The sequence below is a fragment of the Ruditapes philippinarum genome, unplaced genomic scaffold (assembly GCF_026571515.1).
Source record: "Ruditapes philippinarum isolate M1 unplaced genomic scaffold, ASM2657151v2 ctg2483_1_1_1_1, whole genome shotgun sequence".
Lineage (NCBI taxonomy): Eukaryota > Metazoa > Mollusca > Bivalvia > Venerida > Veneridae > Ruditapes > Ruditapes philippinarum.
The window spans coordinates 193,815-215,174 of NW_026865080.1; the positions used below are offsets into that span (position 1 = coordinate 193,815).

Consider the following 21,360-nt stretch of genomic DNA (forward strand, 5'->3'; position numbering starts at 1 on the left):
AACACGAAGGGACGCCAAAGTTGAACTTTGTCGTCTCTTCCTGTTTTCGCATTTTCGAGGCAACATGTCGAAAATACGACAGGAGGGCAAAAATACGACAAATACAATCTGTCGTATATTCGCATTCCATCTGTCGTATTTTCGCATTTTGCGTTCAAAATACAAAAAAGCGAAAACACGAAACGACACCAAAATGTCAATTTGTCGTCTCTATGCATTTTCGCCTTTTCGCATAGTTACATTTTCGCATTGTCACATTTTCTAAACGCATGGAAACAATAATTGAATAGTATAAAAAATGGCATTAGCTGTAACGTTTAGATATTTTCAGTTTTATGTCTCCATGCGCATGTGCAACCGGAACGTGAGAATGCGACAATGTAACAATGTGAAATAGCGAAAATGCAGCAATGCGAAAATGTATCAATACAAAAAAGCGAAAATGTAACCATGCGAAAAAGAAAAAAAAAACGACAGATGGAATGCGTATATTCGACATATTTTATTCGACGTATTTTCGCACTTATTCCGTCGTATTTTCGCTTTGTTGCCTCGAAAATGCGGAAAAGCAAAATCACGAAGGGACGACAGTGTTTTACTTTGTTGTCTCTTCGCGTTTTTACTTTTTTCCCATGTTCGAGGCAACAAAGCGAAAATACGACATGACGTAAATCAGTCACAATAGACAGTAAGTAACCTGGTGAGTTCTTAAATGTGGTATCTACAACGTTTCAAAACTTAAACTTATAGGCTTCTAATTATTTTAAGTCCGATGATGTTGATTGAATAAAGGCATAGAATAGCAATCATGCAAGTGAATTATGTTTGGCGAACAATTCTAACACTACCGGAATTTTTTTCTATATAAACAAAGAAGGCCCGAAGCGTGCATTATTCTACAACAATGCACTCGCCGTTCTTTTTATCTTCCTGTATATTTTCACATTCAAGGCGCCATTTTGTTTGAAGATTCTGATAAATAAAAACAATTTTTTGTCTAATTTTGTTGTGAAAATTATCTAGAATGAAAGAAAATGGTCTAAGAAAATGAATCCGAACACCAATATCGTTAATTCAGTCGTTAACGCTGTACAAACGTTTAAAGTGTTGTTTACGTGACGTCACAATGTAGCGCCAAACATCACGTGAAAAACAATGAAATCACGTACGCAATTTTAATGTCGCAAACGAGTTGAGTTTTATATTTATTTCACTTTTAACGATTTGTATTTCGCTTGAAAAGTTATAGAGTGAAATAAAATAAAGAAACAAAGTTTTATCAACGTTTTCAAAATTCGTTATTCTGAAAATGTTTCTACACACGGTAGATTTAACGACAGTTTTGTTTCAACACACTGGAACAGCCTTTATTTAATCACCAAAAATAAAATCTAACTTGATAATAATAACTTTATTTTTTCTTGACGTGTTAGAATGGTAATAAATATTAATTTTTCGTTCAATATTGTATAATAATGCACGTTTTTCGATCAAATGCTTTGTAATTAATCACTCAGGCCTATCAGCCTTCGTGATTATATTACTACGCATTTGAACTCAAACCGTGCATTATTCTACAACAATGTACCCAGAATTGATATCTATTTTCTAAGTAAACACCTCAAAGTTGTGGTAAACGGAAACTACGCCTGTGCGTGTTCTTGTTTCCTTTTTGTCGTTGACGGTAAATACCGAAAATGAGCAGATAAATACGTTTATTCACGATGGTGTAGTCGGCGGAAAATGCGGAGCGTATTTTATCTCCTATTGAAAAACGTGTACAGCTGGATTATGCTGTTTCGAACCATGATGGTTTGACAATGTAAAGCTAAGAAAGTAACTTCTGTTTTGTCGGCGTATCCTCGAACAATGAGTATTCCGCATGTTATGGGGGATACTTGGTATTGCTACTCATAGAAATCCAGTTAATGTTCTGTCGTTTAACAAAATGTATTGTTTGAAGTGCATGTTTACAATGTTAAATCTGCAAACTGAATTCAACATTGGAGTTTACATACAAAGAAATGCAATTGTAGTTTGTCTGTAAACAAACTGTTCAACTCAAATCAACAAGGCTGGATTTTTTGCCAACGAATAGCCTCCATACAAACGTGACCTTAAAATAGCGGGTAAAATCTCCCAAAGCCTTGAGTGTACTTCTCCGATCTAAAACATTACTCGCTTGATTACCCGTGACACCTTGAATAAATGAGGAGAACATGCATTTTTATAACTCTCTCGAAACTTACAGTGAATGAAATTTTATTTATGCCCTGAGATGTCTGAAAGATACTCGTTGCCAGGCCGTCGTCGTTTGTTGTCACTTTTTGCTCTTTTTCAAATTGTCCATTTTCGCTCATTCTAACTATAAGGTCTTTGCCAGAAGTAGGTTTTCCGTTCACATATTGCACTTCAACCTTAAACAAACAAAAGTCAACTACCATATGAATAAAGCATTGCATTAACAGATAATGGAGTACAGCCACAGAACAGCCACATAAAGATATTTTATCCTAATTGACTGAATATCGTTCATGCTGTGCATTTAGAACAGTTCATTTCAAGTTTAAAGGAATTCAATATAAAATAAAAAAAACTATCAACAATTATAAAGAACCCTGTCAGATTGGATAGGGTCTAAACTAGTGGCACATATTTATATTTCTCGATTCCATCAGGTTAAAATTAAGGTTTTCAAGTTTTCCAAGTAATAGAAATAAAATCGAAACAGAAGGCAATCTGATTTGTACGATGGGGCGTAGCCCTTGAGTATTAATCAGATTGCCGAGTGTTTTGATGTTTTTTTTCTCTCTTTTGTATCATAGACAAACATAAAAACACGTTCCCTGTTGTCACAATATGAAACCCCAGAAAACACGAAACCTTTCAACGAGCACTTGAATATGAAATTTATTGTGTTGTCCCTTTCTCTACCGTCACAATAAGTAAACCCTAGCAGAACTGAGCCATTCAATGGACATGCTTATGAGTTCGGGTATCTTATACCTACACTTTAGTTAACGCACTGTGCATGTATATATATACGATTTTAATTTGACGCATTTTCAACAAAAAGGTTCCCAAACTATGATACAATAGAAAATGTACCAATGTAACGAACACGCTTTTCGTTATGATTGACTGGTAAGCTCTGCCGCCGTTGTCTCCCTTTCCGCCGCTGCTATTACAAGGACGGTCGGCGTTTCAATCATTTAGATATGTTATGAAAACCCCAAGTTAAAAACTCATTTACTCGTACAATATGTATAACTTGTAACATAAATCAGTACATGTACCTTCAAATAATATTCGTAATATGGCCAGAAGTTCAGTTTTGATTTGGTAAACTTGAACACGTATGGATTCCTTGTGAAGATGGTTCCGTCGTGACTTCGCGCCTCCTCCTTTCCCGTAGCACTTTCATAAACCATTGCAATCACTTCTAGGCGTTTGTTGAAGGGAAAAGGTTTGCCTCGTAGCAACGGGGAGTTCAGTATGTTATCAACTTTAATATTGAACTCTGTCACACTTCCTTCAAACTGGTAGTTGTTTTCAAGCTATTAAGGAAAGTACAAAGATAATTATTTCAATGCTCAACACGAGAAGCCATGTTTTCCGTCGATTGGAAAACTTATGATTTTTTTGAACGACAAGACAAGACTGAAAATAAACTTCTTTCAGTCATACAAAACTTTTTTGTGTTAAATGAGGACAAGATAACACTTAAATTTACATTTAATTTTCTACCAAAAAAAACGGAGAACCATGTCCTACAGGACAATTTATGGTAATTGATCGTTTTGTCATAAACTGATAGTTTTATCACGGAATGTTTTAAACTGCTAAGTTAAAGGTCTACATGCCTATGAAATGCTATTTCATTTTTATTTCTCAAACACTTTCTTTCTTTTTATATCTTGTTACAGTCTCCAAAAATAATACTCAATTTGCCACATCTTTTACTTTTTTCCTCAGTTAGCAATTAATATAAACATAGTTAATGAGTATTTTGTATGGAAGTCAAAGTACCACTTTGATTATACTTTGCTACCTTTACGACATATTACTGCACATTCAGGGCAACTTTCTTCAGTTGTTTAACATCTAACTTGCTCTAATCTATTATAAAAAGAACATTATTAAACACATGTTTGACATTTCTAAAGAATTAAACAAATATGGATTTGTGAGGCATAATGTGCCATTAAACATATTTTCAGCATTCATACGGTGATGGGTTTAGACGACTTCCTTTAAGTGGGTCTTATTAGTGGATCGGTATGATGTGCCTGTGTAATGAAATGTATAAAATGAGTACCGAGAACGGATCAACATACCGTTATTCTGTCGACATTTAGGATAAAGTCACTTTCTTTATTCTCCCCTTTCAATTTCAACGTAAGTCTTGCATTTCCGTGGACAGGTTTGCCGTAAACATATCTTAAAAGAAAAATGTTTACTTTTCTTAATTGCATGTCGTTCTGCGGTAGTTGATACTAATAACGAAACCAGCGAGTTTCGCGCATTTCTGAGGGAAGAAACATCGGCCTGTAAGCATGCTGGGTACTTTTATCATATAATATACAGCTCAATGTGATGATGATGATGATGTAAATAATCTTATATAGTATATATGTAATGGTGTGGTACTATTGTCTGCCAATGAATTTTTGCCTGGTATGAATTAACAAAACGAGGTTGAATAATAAATTTACCATTTGTGCAGACTAAAAACGTCATACTCATAATCGAGCTTTATCAGGAGTTTTCACTTTTCTTGCAAAAGCAAAGTTTGATATCTCTATGGCAAGTATATGTTCTTTGGTACAAATATATTATATCTATAACCTTCGATCATCGTTCTTATTTCGAAAAAAAAAACATATTTAAGTTAAACAATTTAACAATCTCAAAGAACAAACAAATGTCAAACTTTTATTTTTACAAACATGAAATAGAATATCGAATTCTTACTTGGCTTTAACAGTGACGGTTATCGACTTCGTTGTTGGTAGGAGGAGCTCAACGTCAACGTCAACAGTCACTCCAAACGTCGGAAGAACTGAAATCAATAAAAATCAGTATGAAAGACATAGCTATTATAGATCTTTTAGCCAATGAAAACGGAATGATTTAAGTACGTTACAACTGAAAAGAAAGACATCTCGTGATACCTTAGTGCAACAGTGGTGGTAACCGATCAAACCAAACTAGAATAGAAATATTGAAATTGGTTAAAATGTCAAATAAGTGAATGTATTGTTAGCTTCCGTTCAGCACAAAAAATAACTTTCTGAAAAAAAATTAACAAATGTTACATGATTTTATTTCCAAAAATATAAAATATAAAAACCGACTTAACGGCTGAATGTTAAGAGTGCATGTAACTTTCTACTTTGTTACAATAATCAAATTTTGTTATGAATTCAAGACGACAGTCATATTTCTACGTGTTCTTGTTTTGATTAATATTATAGTTACTCCTCTTCTAACATAACGCGCAATGTGGAACATAATTTAGCCTGGGATGCTTGTGATTTGACAACGGGACATAGAAATTCTGTCAATAATAGCAGTAAAGTCCGATTAATAAATGCATACCTTTATGAAATTGTGCCAATAATAGTTATAAAGTCCGATTAAAAATCCATATTTATATATAATACAAGTATGATTTTTTTAAAATAGGACTTTACTGCTATTATTGGCAGTATTTCAAGGTCCTGTGATTTAATAGAACGTCAGACAGATCTAATGGTTAATATATCATGTTATATTATCAAGGAGTTTATTGTTATTTGAATTGTCGCAATGCTAGCGATAGTAATCCTTTTTCTATATATTCATAAAACATATGATGTAGTAAAAGAAAATTAAGTGATTAAAATAACAGATAATTTACCATTTTCCCGAACTTCAAAGTGGGTGTGTGACTCGGTCTCGAACTGAAAAAAATAATACAACAAAAAACAAGATGTCTGTATCGAGCACATATGGTATGTACTGATACATTAGCCAAATAACAACCACTCTACCGAAATGACATGCACCGCTCCAAAATTATATCATATAGCATACCAACTTTTGGGACGAAATGTCAAACATAAGAACCAAATAAGAATTGCAATGCCTAAAATGACGATCACCAGGCCATAAAGACAATCAATATGCCAGAATGACAACTGATATGTCAAAATGAAAATCACCAGGCCAAAATGATAATCGCGGGGCAAAGATGGCGATCACTACATCAAAACGAAACTCACAAGGTCAACATGACAAATACTGGGACGAAATGAGTATCACAAGGCTTAAATGACAATCATTGAACCCAAATGACAATCACTTGCACGTGTACAAAGCAGGTCCTGATAATATAAAGTGTCAACGTAAACGTTGAAGTATTTGCCCAGTAGATCAAACAAGTATATAGAATTATATGTTTGATAATGATGTATCATGGCATTAAGTATACATTATATTTATCATCATTACCATTCATATTAGTTTTATACGTGTATATACTTTAATTGAAGAATTTGACTAACTTGTACGAATACTGAATATTTTCATTAGTAAGATATTATTCATATTAAACTTGGCCATACAAATTTCCTTAACAACTATACAATTTGGCGTGTAACTCTATTCCTACACGATCTAATTTTTGGGAAGCAATAAATATGAAAGTTTACCTGTCCATCATAAAATGCTCTTGCTGTCCAAATTCCCATCTCAGGGTAAGGCGGAAGGGTGAATTCATTTTGAAAGAATCCGGTAACACTATTATTTATCAACCTTCTTCCCATGGTTAAGATTGAAGGACTCTGAAACGGTTGTGGTTTATTTTCAGTAAGATAGAGTGTGATAATTGAATGATGCAATGTACCGAACTGTATTACTACTAAGAAAGTAAAAGGCTTAAAATTGATATGGATTTTAACAAAAAAATTTCAGAAATTCCGTCAAAAGATGCACGAAATATATATCTAACTTCAAATAACACATTATTTATCGCGTGACCCTCATGCCCAGAGTATTTGCCTTTCTTGGTTAAAACACGGTGGTGAAATTTTGATTTCTCTGTAGGATATTCTGGGACAACAATCGACAGCAATAAGAAAAGAAAAAGGGTGAAAAATGCAGACGGTCAACTTCTCTTAAATTTATCAGGGCAAGATAAGTGCATTACTCAGAATACCTTAAATGCACTGTTTCCCGTTATATGACGTAATGGCGGTCCATCCGCCCTTTCTGGCACTGAGAGTACGAACCCATAGCAACTGATTGAATATACTACAGTTACTTTATGAGAAAGTGAATAGTAACGGAACCTTAGGCCGATGTGCAGAAGAGTAAGTTGTAGAATATCCTCATTTGCATCAGGGTCTTTCAAATAGAATGGTCTGGAGTTGGACCAATTTTACGAAAAAAAGATGTCTCGGTTGGGTCTGTGATTAGGTAGTACATCACCATTCAAAAATCAAATTAAAAGATAATGTTTTGTTAAATCAATCAAAAACTTTCTTAATACTAACCCTGGCTACATTATATTACCAGTTTTTTTTTCAATAAAAAGTAACATTTTATAAAATTGCAATGAAATTAGGAATTTTTATTCCTGGTGTCAAGGTAAATATTTACTGCTCATATTTGAAAATAGGTCCGAGCTTCATGAGTTTTTTTTTTATTCAAGCATTGTTCAATGATAAAATACGGAGAAAAATGTTATTAAATCGTACCATGTAAAATATATAATATTTCATGATGTTATTTACAAAAATTCGATGTTTAATTTGGTGCATTTTCAAAATGACGCCGTTTATCGGCAAATATTCTGAAGATGCAATCTATATTTGCTTTGAAAACAGGATTTGAAATATTTATCCTTTTTTACAAGTTAAATTTTTTTTAAATTACATCATGTTGTTAAAATTTTCATTTTTGCTCTTGTATTTATTTGTCCCCCATTTCTTGAACACTTATATAATTTGCGTATAGCATGCTATACCGAGTTATACCGAGACATGTAGTGAAATGGGTTTACATAGCGCGTTTTCAGACCATTCTATTTGAAACACCCTGTTTGCATGCATAAAATATCAATCTAACGTATGCTCGACGGAAAGCAAGTTATGTCGTCACTTCCAGTTTCCTTAAACTCATATTAACACGGATAACCTTACTTTGCCATGTACAAAATAGAAGAAACGCGGTTTTCAAAATAATCATAAATTAGTCAATTGCACGTTTAGATGCGCTACCTAATACAGGAGAAATACTGAAATGAATTTCCCCCTTTTTCACAATCATTTCTACATGTAAATAAAGTCAAGTGTCATCACATGTTTATACTTACAATAATATCCATGCCTACTTGCCAACCATCATTAGCTTTCAATGACTCGTCAAGTGCTAGAGCTCTTATTTTAACTGAAAAAAGCAACATTGTCTTAAAGAAATTGTTTTTTTAAGATGTCCTTTTATGAACAACGTGAGTAAGAGAGTCTTTTTAGTGTAACGTGATGGGTAATTTCCGCCATAAATATTACTGAATACGTAGGAATACCCCTACCTACTTTGTTAACATACATTGTATATGTCACTTATACTCATGTGTTAATATTTCCCTCTAATTTGCGCATAAATAAAATGGTCACTTTTGATTGCTTAAATTTCATTGAGAAAATGCTTACAGATTTTAAATAAAGACTTTTTGGGTTAATCACAAAAAGAATAAAGTGATAACATGTTTTTTTTTTAAATGGCCGAATATTTCATATCTAGCATTACAATGTTGTTGTTGTTATCATTATAAAGTTGTAATTATTGATAACTAATAGTCATAAGCAAAACACATCTTAAAAAATATTAACTATATCTTTAAGGTAATCAAGGAAAAATATGTATACCATTTTGCTTGGGTGTATAGATAGGTTTGTCCGTCTGTACGATCAGGTAACCTGAATGATAGCTCAGAATTATTTCCCTTGATCGCTTCGTTCCTTTCCATTCCGAACACAATTTGACTACGCGTGGCTTTTTGTCAACCACACTGTCAAATATATCCGCTTCTTGGACTTTTATGGTCGTATAAATTGGAGTTTCTATAAAACGAAGATAAGGAAATGACAACAAATGTCTCAATTTTCAAAGTCGTGTTTAATCTCTTGAGTAACTTAGCCAAAAATGTGAATTAGCAATGACATAATTAAGGTATTGCTGGCTAGGTAAATATTAACATAGAGAATGACCCATAATAACACACTTGACAAAACTGTCTGGCACAATAGAAAACAAAATGGAACAATTAATCTCCATTCAAGAATTTTGAAAACTTCACAGCTTACATGAACAATTATTTACGAACACGGTAGTATTTTAAATCAGGAAAGCGTTTGTACTTTCAGAAGTAGCTAATACAGGTCTCAAATTAAAGTAAGGAAGACTGTTTATCGTATCAACTCATTAGAAAGGAAAATATAGTTAAAATCAAGGAAAATAAAAAAGAAAAGAAAAGCAAGATGAAGTAAAAGAAGAAAGATAGAAGGAAATTGAAGAGAGAAAAAAAAAGAATTTTAAGTATGTTTGTTTACAAAATTTATAATAAGTAACGTGTTCATTTAGATTTATAAAATGATTTTAACATTTATTAACGATTAATTATTACTCGCCTTGGTCTTTAACTACGACATTTTTCATGGAAAATTGTTTGCCCTCGTGCTCTATCCAAAGCTGCAATGTTTGTAAAGATAAGAGAATTTAACCGACATTAATCAAATTATAACCATGTATGTATGGAAACTCTAAACATAGAACGCTATTTATTACATGCTTTTCGGTGGTTTATACAAATATATCAGTGGAGTAAAAACTGATAATTTCACTGTTTTAAAAAGTGAAATTATAAATTTGATAATTTCACAATTTTGAATACTTGAGCCCGGTACGTTGTTTCAGTGAAATAAAAGCGTTTACAGTTAAACCAACTTAATGACGTGACGTCGTAAATGACGTCACGTTGTATCATTATTATTATTTGGCACCCCCTTCATTTAGTTCTAGTTTAAAATGTCTTTTTAAACGTTTCTTTGCATATAATAAAAAGCAAATTTATTTAGTTTAATGTAAGATCGAAATATATTTAATCTCGTGAACACCAAAAGTTCATATTTCACTCGTGGCAGCGCCAATCGTGAAATATACCTTTTGGTGCTCACTCGGTGAAATATATTCCGATCTGACACTGAACTAAACAAATATCCTCTATTTAGTATGAAAAGTTCACATCTCCATGCTGTTGAACATTGTAAATATATATAACTGTTATGTAAACTGTATCACTTAGCTGTTGATTATTTTAGAACATTTAATAATTATCTCAATTTTCTTTAATAGTTCACTAGTTGCTGATGAGTATTAGAACATTTAACTTTATCCCATTTCTATTTGTCTGATGTATATTTCAAATTATATTCCACTAATTAATATAATATTTCTCTGCTAAATATCTTGAATAATGTCATTACTATCGGGATATACCTCATTACAAAATATGAAAATTTAATACAATTATCTTCTTTCATTTGAAACATGTGATACTTCATATATATCGAATATAAAAACAAAGGATCAAGTAAGAGAGGCAAGAAAAAATAACTATAGACATTACCTTGACATATGCATATGTTTCTCCAAACACACTGACAACAACTGTCTCATCTTGTTCAAATCTTATCACGTTTGGAGCTATGACGAAGTAGTAACCTCTGAAAATATACAAAGAAAAGGGTTTGAGATGTGATCTTTGGATGCAAATTACTAACCACAACTTTGAACAAAACAACGCCATTAGAAACAACCACACTAACTAACTAACAAACAACGACTTGTCCGTTTAGATCATAAATTGCAAAGAATTTGCGCTTGGTTATAAATGATTAAGAAATGCACATAATTTAACATTGGTTTTTGTAACAAGTAGTTCTCCCCGTATAATCAGAAATATGTGACTAAAATATGAGAATGACTATGAATACAGTTGATGTTTAATTATTTTGTGTCACATATGATATCTAAAATTTATTCGTTATGCATTTTTCTATGTAAAGTAAATATGTTGACTTAAAACTATATTTGTCCAATGGAAAAAATGTATGTTCTAAAACATATAATAATGTAAAATATATTTTAAAAGGACAAAAATATATTTATCCACTAAAAATGTATTTAAAGAGTACTTGTGTTCTAAAACTACTTATGAGGTAGAAATTATTTAAATAGACAAAAATATATGCAATAAAATGAATATATATTTAAATGAAAATTATTGAGTTAAGTAATAGGTCTGGTTTAAAAAAAAAAATTCATAACTGGCAAAATTTGATATTGTGAGACTTGTAACAACAGTATTGATCTGTTGAATAACACCCAATATGACAGCTGCTGGGCTTTCGCGTTATTTCTTAAAAATGTGTTTCAATGCAGTGTTTGTTCTTTGAAATGTATTGCAACAGTATGTAGCTGTATAAGAGTTTCTTTTTCAATGTCGGCAATTCGCCACGCAAGTCCTGTGTAATTCTTACGTGATGGTAACAGGTGGGGACGATAATGACAGCATTAAGGAATATTTCTTTGACAGACAATAAAAAAATTAGGTGATGAAATACAATGCTGACACTCAATCTCTGGCACAGAATTTCACGACAGACCTACAAAAAGTAGTTCTCAAAACAGTTTAAAACTAGCGATGTAAAAGAAAGAAATATTGTTATTTTATTACAAGTATCCAACAAATTACAACGCATTCAAAGTTAAAAAGTAGCGTTGGCTTATAGAATTGACAATAAATGCTCAATCTTATATTACCAGGATGAATATCATTTTAATCAAAGAAAATGCTATTTTTAGCGATGTCGATTACCAAATACTTCATAGCGTAGTACACAAATAAATCTGACTGTCAAGTAGTGAAATATATACATGTCGGAAGATTTTCGCTAAATTATTTACATCAGTGTTAAACAACAGGTTTATTGTGAACAAAATACATCAAAACTAATAATTTTAAAGATTACAAACCCGAAATGGAAATACTAAATTCAGAATTGTTTGATTTTATTCAGGCTTCTTCGTGTAACTTCCCCGTGGTAAAGGGGTAACGCGCTCGTTTAGAGTGTGAGAGGTCAGGGGTACAAATCCCTGTCGACTATTGTTTTTAAGTGTCTTTTTTTAAGAAAATAGACACGATATGCAATGATAATGTGTGGCTTTAATAAAAAAAATTAACATAAGTTATTTTTTTAAGCAACTCTAGTCATGCAAAATTCCGTATGTATCAAACTCAAACTGTTATATTTAAAACTCTAAACGCAGTCGCTGCCCTGTAAAATGAATTGATTTATAGTATATAAAAATAAACCTATACAGGAAAATTCATACAGATGTACTGTACAGTACGATTTAGATTGCAAAGATCAGAGAATTCCACAGAGCGTTCAGTCCTTTGATTATATTTTCTCTCAGTACACAATTATTGAGCCGTACCATGACAAAACAAACATAATGGGTCCGCGCAGTCTGATCAGGATCCATACTGCTTCTCTACTTGTTATAGGGGTTGTAAGCAAACAGCATGGATCCTGATCAGACTGCGCGTATACGCAGGCGGGTCTGGATCCATGCAGGTCGCAGACCAATTATGTTGGTTTTGTCATGGAGCGGCTCAAATTTATTAATTTAAGTACATCTTTATTGAACAAATATATATGTACATTTATTTCAACAATGTTATTTGACATAGAATAATCTGTAACGCATTAGTTTGTGTAGCATTTCTTAATGATGATAACCTAAATGTTTTTATAGCAGTTTATTTCTATTATGATTATACCGTGTGGAGGTTTTACGTTTCCTTTTCAAACATTTTCTGAAGAATAATGTTTAATGACCTATATTTCGGTACAAACCACAATAACTGTCTTATATCAGTGAATTTGATAACCTCGTCGTTAACTACGAATAAAAGTTAATGATTTTAGTGCGATAAATTTGACACATTTGATTTATGATACACTCTGCTCATTATAAAATTTTTATTTTGCGTGTTTCTCATTCTGTGTTCCAAATATCCGTTTTGCATATCTTTTTAAAAAGTATTGTTTCATTTTTTTCAAACGAGCGGACAATATTTCATCTTACATTCAAAATAAGCGGCTATCCGATTTCTCAAAAGTCCCGACCCTACAGTAGCACACACACGCTATTAGACTGAATACATAGATAAATAAATAAACTTTTCCTGTTTGACGTTTAAATTCAACTTCATAAGTTACTTTGATATCTAACGTAAAATAGTGACATTGTTTATTGAATTATCCTACATTTACTTCTGTAATTATATATATAAATCATTGGGGTCTGTAAATGTTCATGTGTAAAACATAAATAGTAATTTATTAAATATTTAATAGATGTTTAATCATACATGCATACTTGTTTGAGACTACTCGAACGCGTGTTTCTATTTTTGATAGTTTAATTTTTGCTTTTAACTTTTTTTTTATTTTTGTTAATATCATGAGTAAAACAAATGACGTTTTAGAAGGTCATTAAGTGTTGACATTACCTTAGATTTCTTACCAGCCCATATTAAACAAATTGACAAACAAACGATTTGAAATCACAATATAATTAGACTTTCTTTAAATGCAATAGACAACTTTCAAATTAAAATGTTTGATAACTTCAATAAGTGTTAGTCAAATCGACCTATTTAAAAAAAAATCAGCTCAAATAATAAAAAAATGCAAATTGTACCCTTGCACTTCCGGAACAAATATCCAAAACAAAATAATTAAAATAAACATCCTTCCGTCTCAACAGCTTGGCTTCATATTACCATATTTCACATGTGTTTGTTACATACAGTGTAATAAGAGCATTTCTGTGAAAATTACTGTAATTTCTTCGAGGCAATTCATAACAAGTACTGCTTTCATGATGATCTCTCATATCTAAATTTGCATTGATGCTTATAATCTAAATCAACGTATTAACTTGTTTCAAAGAAAATGCAAAATGTAACAATGACCTTACACAATATTAAATTCGATAACACAAAAACAAGCAGTTTCCCCCCTTTTCAAAAAATAATGTAAAGAAACAACAACACAAGATATGCACAAAATTGATACAAAAATGCGTTTTATTTAAAAGCGAAAACATGTCAGCCTAGACGAAAAGTTTGTTTCTTAAGTCTGGATTACAATCGAATACAATGAATGGGCAACTTGAGATTATACATAGTTCTCGCACACCTAAATTATCAAAATAACAAATCGCAAACCACCAAAACGATAAAAAAAATCAATGACAGCAAAAACAATTTAAAGCAAAAAATGTCAATTGATTAGCGATAATATGCTATAATTATTTCTCTTTCCTTGCCTACACCTTTATCTTGACATTTTACTGATTTTTTTCCTTCGCAAGAAACAATTATATTTTTCCTGTGACCCTAGAACTATCAAAGTTCGGTTTCCCAAAATAAAAGATAAATGTAAGATAACGAACGCATGACTTTCAAAGCAACACTTATTCTCTTATCAGCCTCTTCTAAGAACACTAAATTTCTTTTCTTAGAACACTAAGTTTCTTATTAGCGTATTCCAAGAAATGCTCAAGCTATTATCAATGCTTGATGTCTGTTTCAGGTTAGCGTCCTATTTACTGTTTCTACTGTGAGTGATTTGATTGGTAGTCTTTAGCTGAAAAAACAAGTTTAAAATTCTGAGAAAAGAATCTGAGTCAGCAGCATATGATGTAAACTTGATTTTCACAAGAATATAAAAAGTGAGCAATTTTAAAAAATCGGTTGTATATCGGCTAATAGTTTTAGGTTAATGACATGTAGATTATGTTTAACGAATCACGTGATGCAACACGTGTGTTTAAAAAGATACACAGCCGTGGTAAACCTGGTTAAACTGCAGCTAGGTAGTATCTGCGTTATCTATCTACACAGAAATAGTATCAATTCTTTACTATTTATATATAGGTTAAAGAAAAACGGTATGCATTTTATGTTTTAGCCTCTTATATGTCTTAAATTTTGGTTTTTATATTAATTATTTAAAATTTTACAAAAAATATTTCAGTTTTAAAACAGCGGGAAGTAGATTGAAGCTCAGGAAAAAATCTCAATTCTGTTCCAGCATAACTATTACGCGGGAAATAATCTCGCTTGAATCAAGGGTGTATGTCATGCTAATTATATTTATAATGTATTATTTACCAGGGGTTATTAAAGAAAATCGTGGACATTCTTTGAAGCGTAAAACATGTAAAATATATTTAAGTTTTGATTTGAAATTCTTTGCAGAACGAATAACAAATAAACACAGAGCAATTTATGTTAGTATCTCCTTATATTACGACAATATTTGATAATAATTATATGAAGTATCTTTAAAAAGAATCTCGGCCGAAGTAATACTGGTAAATATGCATATGTTATTGCGAGATTTTCGATGCATATAGACATGTTAGCAATTTAATTGCATAACAATAAAATAATAATTTCTTGAAGGTGATTAAAAATATGGTAAGCATGAACATTAAAGCTACATGCCTCCAGATGAGTCAAAATATTTAAATAACATTAAACTTGAGAAAATGTACTAAAATGTAAGGAAAAGTAAAAACGTTTCAAGATTCAAGTAATATTTTACATATTATGTGCGATAAATGACTGATTTTTCAATATTTACAACTCTTTTTCTACTGCGTTACTAACGCAGTAAAGGTTATTCATGCATATTTTGACCACATTTTATAATTTACGTGGTTTGTAAGTGTCATTGTTAATGCGTAAATTGCTTCCTTTTAATTACTTCACAATATTATACATTCAAATACATTTTCAAAATTTTCATGAAAATTATCATGAATCTGGAAGCGTGCAGCTTTAAATGAAATAAAAGGATAATGAATAGTATAAAATAAACATTTTTTTAGTAACATTTTCTCTCTAATCTAAGGCAAACACCAATGATCAGATAGTATATGGGACGGTTATTGAACAAATTAAAATGAGGGTACAGTACCTGTTTAGTAATACTAGTCTATGGACGTTATTCGTGGTCTCGTTATTTTTGGCAAACTTATAACCCTGTAAGTTCATGTATAAATAAAGTTTAACTTTAGTTAGTAAGTTCGTGTGTAATATAAACTTAGTAAGGTCTCATGTAAAATAAACTTAGTAAGTTTATGTGTAAAATAAACTTAATAAGTCCAATGCGATGTTAAAGCTGTGTTAAATGTTTTGTGCGAGGAAAAAATGTTTATACATATTTAAAGATCTATCCTTTCTTTTTTTTTAGAAATACCCTTAACTTTAAGTTTATAATGGCAAGGATTTTCCTTTAAATTTTATTTTAGAATTGACAAAGAGATAACCATATTTCAATATTTTATAATTTTATATTGACCAATGAAAGTTTTCTTATATTCAGTTCTTACCTGTAAACATTAGATATAAGATGGCATTTTGCCAAAAAAAAGCGTCGTAAAAACATACCTATAGACCAACTCTCTTTTTCACTAATTATGTTAATCGGAAGGGCTCATGGACAGAACTTTTTACCAGTGTTGAAAGTTAAATTCTTGCATAAATGTACGCACGCAAGAAAGAAAAACATGAGTAAACATATATGCGCCGTTATCATTCGTGACTAAAACAAGTGACTGCAATGATAGTCTCGGTCATATAAGTCAAACACGATACATTTTACATTAATTGGTCGTACCATTATGATATAATAGATTGTGCAAGTTATTCAGATATTACATTTTGCATTTTTATTGCAATATAGAAGAATAACAGTGGGTATGAACACGTAAATCCTAGTAGCGTAGTGGTTACTGAGTTCAAATAGGAAAGAAAATGTGGTTGTTGTTTTTTGTTGTTGTTTTTTTTTTCTCTCGAGTTCAAATGTGCAATTTTTGCAATATTATGTTTGTGTGTTTGTGAATCTGTATGGTTTTTACTTTCTAAAAATGTTTTATATTCTTTTTTATAAACCTTATTTTATAATTGTGTACAATTTAAAGTTAAACTTATAACAGTTTTAACAAAATTGAATGAATTTGATATTAACAGTCATTGAATAGATTGAATAGTATTGTCAATCAAATTCTATTTAAAACCCTGAATTGAATTACTTACATTTTTTTAACAATTTCGACTCATTTGTATATTAATATATATTTACATTTCCTTATTTCCTCATTTATCACTCTAATCATGACTGTGTTGCCTCTTGCGTAACCTGTTAAAAGTAAATGTGCGCAAAACTAAATGTTCACAAATAGTATTGTGAGAAATAAATTCACGAGGAACTTAAAGCCAGTTCCTTGAAATATATTTACATAACTTTAAAAAAAAATGCCCTTTTCCAGGAATCGAACCAGGGTCTCTACCCTGACGAAACCAACACTCAACTACTACGCTTTTACGCTGAGATGATAAAAATGAGTTATTGTTTAGGTGGTTAAAAATTTAGGCCATAGATAATATGTTTTTTATAAGAATTAATATTGATGTAAATAGAAATGAAAGGAAAAGTGACTTCGAGCTGCAGACAGTGGAACGCGAAATAACATATAATTATGTTTTATACGAGCCTTTTCTACTGCATCATTTTAAAACGAAATTAATTAGCAAATATTATGCGTACAATATATCTAATGTTGTTTACATTCTTATCTTTTCAAAACACCGTAATCTTTAACTTGAAGTCAAGGCTGCCAGTCAAAATACCGTGCAAGACAAAAAAACGATTTTATCTTACATGAATTCTTTAAACAGTTTGTTTACTGAAATTTGATAGTGTTAGGATCACGGGAAAAAAGAATTGGTCAGCATATCTGTATAATGTCAAGAAAAAAATAAAATAAAAGTTAATAGAAATTTAAAGTACACATACTGACATGTTTTTGCTTGCTTCAGTGGACAAATTTTGAGGTGTAGGGTCACTTTTTTCTTACTTTCTTTTTCATTTTTCTTGTTTGCCTTTGTTGCAGTTGTTTGATTATTTTCATTGTTTGTAAAGAATTTTTCAGTCGCAGCCAAAAGTGTGCTGGTATTGTTGTTTTGTTTTAGATTTTTGTTTCGAATTAATTGCAGGCCATGACTTGTTTATTCCATGTGAAAATAAATACATCTACATGTAATATTTTGTGCTGAATCTAATATAAATTTTTGTGTGAGATGATTAATTCAACGATGTCTGTTTTCCGTAAACACATAGCTTGTTAAAGGTTTTATGCAGTAACTGCTTGGATAATAAACAATGAAAGCAAATTGATAGTTAAAGGGACTCCACTGAGGATCTGTTTTTTTTTTTTGTTGTTGTTTTTTTTTTTTTTTTTTTTGTTGTTGTTGTTGTCGTTGTTGTTGTATAAAAGGACTGGAAATATTTTTTTCGATATTTGTGTATAATTTAATATCGGTTGGAATTAATAACATTTGTGCAAAATTTCTTATCATTTAGAGCAGTGACACAACGCTTTCCAAGAACGACTATCTTTATTGTGCAAAATGATCAGATACTGATGTAAGCGGTGCAAAACATTTCACTTAGAGCGGGATGAAAATCGTACAGAAATCGTTCTTTTCGAAAATATTTCTTTATCATTTTTGTTGATTTTCATACTTTTAAGAGGATCTCTTGACCCATGCAAGGAATTCAAGTTTTCAAGTGTTTTTTTTTAAGGAGTTTGACCTCATGAAGGTCCTTTTGATCCTTGATGGTCAGATCTAAACTGATTCTCTCAAAGCCAGGCTTTGGTATACATAGGCTGTTTGATGTTTGACTGACATAAATTGAAATTTCCTCCTCTAAGTTAGGAAACATTTGATTCTCTGTAAAGACGATTATTAATCATGTTCATATATTTTTTTATTTCTTAAAATATACACATATTTTGAGATCCTGTATCACAAATTTTATAAAGTATATCATTAATATGATGCTCAAATGAAGATTTATCAATATTGTAGTTCCGAAAAGCATTTTCTGTTAAGATTTTACCTAATTTACATTTCATGTAAATAAAGGGAGGTAATAAGAAATTTATTTCCAATATTTTCAAGAAATTAATGCCTATATTTTAATGATTACTTTGGATGCGTACTAACATTTGTATTTAATTTACATTATTTAAATTATTAAACATATTCTGGGATGTTTAGAGAAATTGTTTTAGAAGAATAATTATATGCATAAAAATTTCACTTAAGTGTTGTTTCATCCTTCATTGAAACATACAGAATCTTTAAGACATTGTTTATCATAAATTTTTCATTTCACCTTTTCTTCAAAATAAATTACACACATTTTTAATAGTTTTTGAACAGGGTCAATCTATCCGAATTTCCGTTTTAGACATTCTTTAGGAATTGTATATTTCTCTGTTCTTTTCGCGTAATGCGTTGTGAAGCTAACTGTTTTCAATTGCGATCTTCAAAAATTTAATATTTGTATAAGGTCATTGTTACATTTGCATTTTCTTTGAAAAAGTGAAAATATAGATTTAAATTATAAGCATCAATACAGATTTAGATGTGTGAGAGATCATGATCATGAAAGCAGGAATTATTATGAGTTGCCTCGAAGAAATTACAGTGAAGGATTTTCTCAGAATGCTCCTATTACACTACATGTAGCTAACACTCTATTTGAGAAATATGATTATTTGAAGCCCAGCTGTTGAGACGAAAGGATGTTAATTTTAATTATTTTGTTTTGGATATTTGTTCCGGAAGTGCAAGGGTACAAATTTGATTTTTTTTTCTTAGATTTGAGCTGATTGTTTTAAATAGGTCGATTTGATCGTACACTTATTGAAGTTATCAAACCTTTTTTTATTTGAAGTTTGTTGCATTTCGAGAAAGTAAAATTATATTGTGATTTCGAATCATTTGTTTGTCAGTTGGTTTAATTGATGGATGCTAGAAAATTAAGATAATGTCAAACTTTTAATTGCCTTCTTAGTCGTCACGTCATTTATTTTACTAATGATAATAACAAAAATAACAACAAGATAAAAACAAAAACTAAATAATCAAAAAAAAAGAAGCAAGAGCTCGAGTAGTCATGAACACGTATGCATGTATAGTTAAACACCTATTCACCAATTACACATACTTTGTATTTAATGCTTTTTTAAAGCAGTTACATACACTTATGATTTATGTATTACATCTTAGTAAATAAAGAGTAATGCAATAAACAAAGTGAGTTTTGCTACGTTAGTTATCCAAGTAACATATGAAGTAAAATTCAAACATCAAACAGTAAATATTTATTTATTTATTTATTTATTTATTTAATCTAATAGCGTTTGTGTGTTGGTGTAGGGTCGGGACTGTTTCATTTAGAATGTAATATGAAATATTTGCCGCTGGATTAAAAAAATAAAACAATATTTTAATGAAAAAAAAAACAAACAAACGCAAAACGGGTTTTTTGAACAAAGAATAAGAATCACTCAAAATAAAAACTTTATAATGCGGAGAGTGAATCATAAATGTGTCAAATTTATCGCACTAAAATCATCAACTTTTATTCAAAGTTAACGACGAGGTTATCAAATTCACTGATTTAAGACATTTATTGTGGTTGGAACCGAAATATAGGTAATGGGCCATTTTTCCTTAGAAACATTTTTAAAAAGGAAACTCAAAACTTCAGCACGATTGAATCATAATAGAAATAAACTGATATAAAGATATTTAGGTTTTGAAAGGATAGAGATAAACTTGCTGAGGCATCATTAGAGGTATCAATTACTGCTTTGTGTATGTTACATTATGATTAAGCAATGCTACAAAATCTATGCCGTTACAGATTATTCTATGTCAGATAACTCTGTTGAAATAAATGTACATATAAATTTGTTAAATAAAGATGTACTTAAAAATAATAAATTTGAGACGAGCCATGAAAACAACAACATAATGGGTTTGCGACCTGCATGGATCCAGACTAGCCTGCGCCTAGTCTGATCAGGATCCATGCTATTTGCTTACAAACCTTATAATAAGCAGAAAAACTGATAGCAAACAGCATGGATCCTGATCAAACTGTGCGGACTCATTATGTTTTTGTCATGGTACGGCTCAATTATTGTATACTGAGAGAAAATATAAAAACGAAACATGATTAATATGGACAAGAAGTATTTAGCCATTAACAATTGATATGTTCTAAAATCATTGAGGAGGTACATATCAAAACGATAATTGTCCTCTGAAGAATTATTAATAATTTGTGATTCAAACATAAGTGTGTTCTA

The 21,360-nt window shown here is 30.9% G+C and overlaps 2 protein-coding genes across 2 annotated transcripts in view; one reads left to right on the plus strand and one right to left on the minus strand.

The window, feature by feature from the left end:
- The window catches only part of LOC132727739 (complement C5-like), a 60,282-nt gene extending 46,315 nt beyond the window's left edge, over positions 1-13,967 (minus strand). Inside the window, exons 1-11 of the mRNA XM_060713308.1 lie at positions 13,819-13,967; positions 10,673-10,769; positions 9,675-9,735; positions 8,913-9,107; positions 8,360-8,433; positions 6,696-6,827; positions 5,903-5,945; positions 4,975-5,062; positions 4,338-4,440; positions 3,297-3,557; positions 2,250-2,417 (exon numbers count right to left, since the gene is read on the minus strand). Coding sequence (XP_060569291.1) covers positions 2,250-2,417; positions 3,297-3,557; positions 4,338-4,440; positions 4,975-5,062; positions 5,903-5,945; positions 6,696-6,827; positions 8,360-8,433; positions 8,913-9,107; positions 9,675-9,735; positions 10,673-10,769; positions 13,819-13,868 — 1,272 coding nt within the window. The 5' untranslated portion in view covers positions 13,869-13,967. The remainder of the gene's footprint in view (positions 1-2,249; positions 2,418-3,296; positions 3,558-4,337; positions 4,441-4,974; positions 5,063-5,902; positions 5,946-6,695; positions 6,828-8,359; positions 8,434-8,912; positions 9,108-9,674; positions 9,736-10,672; positions 10,770-13,818) is intronic.
- A 5,711-nt stretch (positions 13,968-19,678) lies between these two features.
- Positions 19,679-21,360, plus strand: part of LOC132727737 (complement C4-A-like) — an 89,637-nt gene continuing 87,955 nt past the window's right edge. Inside the window, 1 exon segment of the mRNA XM_060713305.1 lies at positions 19,679-19,835. Coding sequence (XP_060569288.1) covers positions 19,786-19,835 — 50 coding nt within the window. The 5' untranslated portion in view covers positions 19,679-19,785.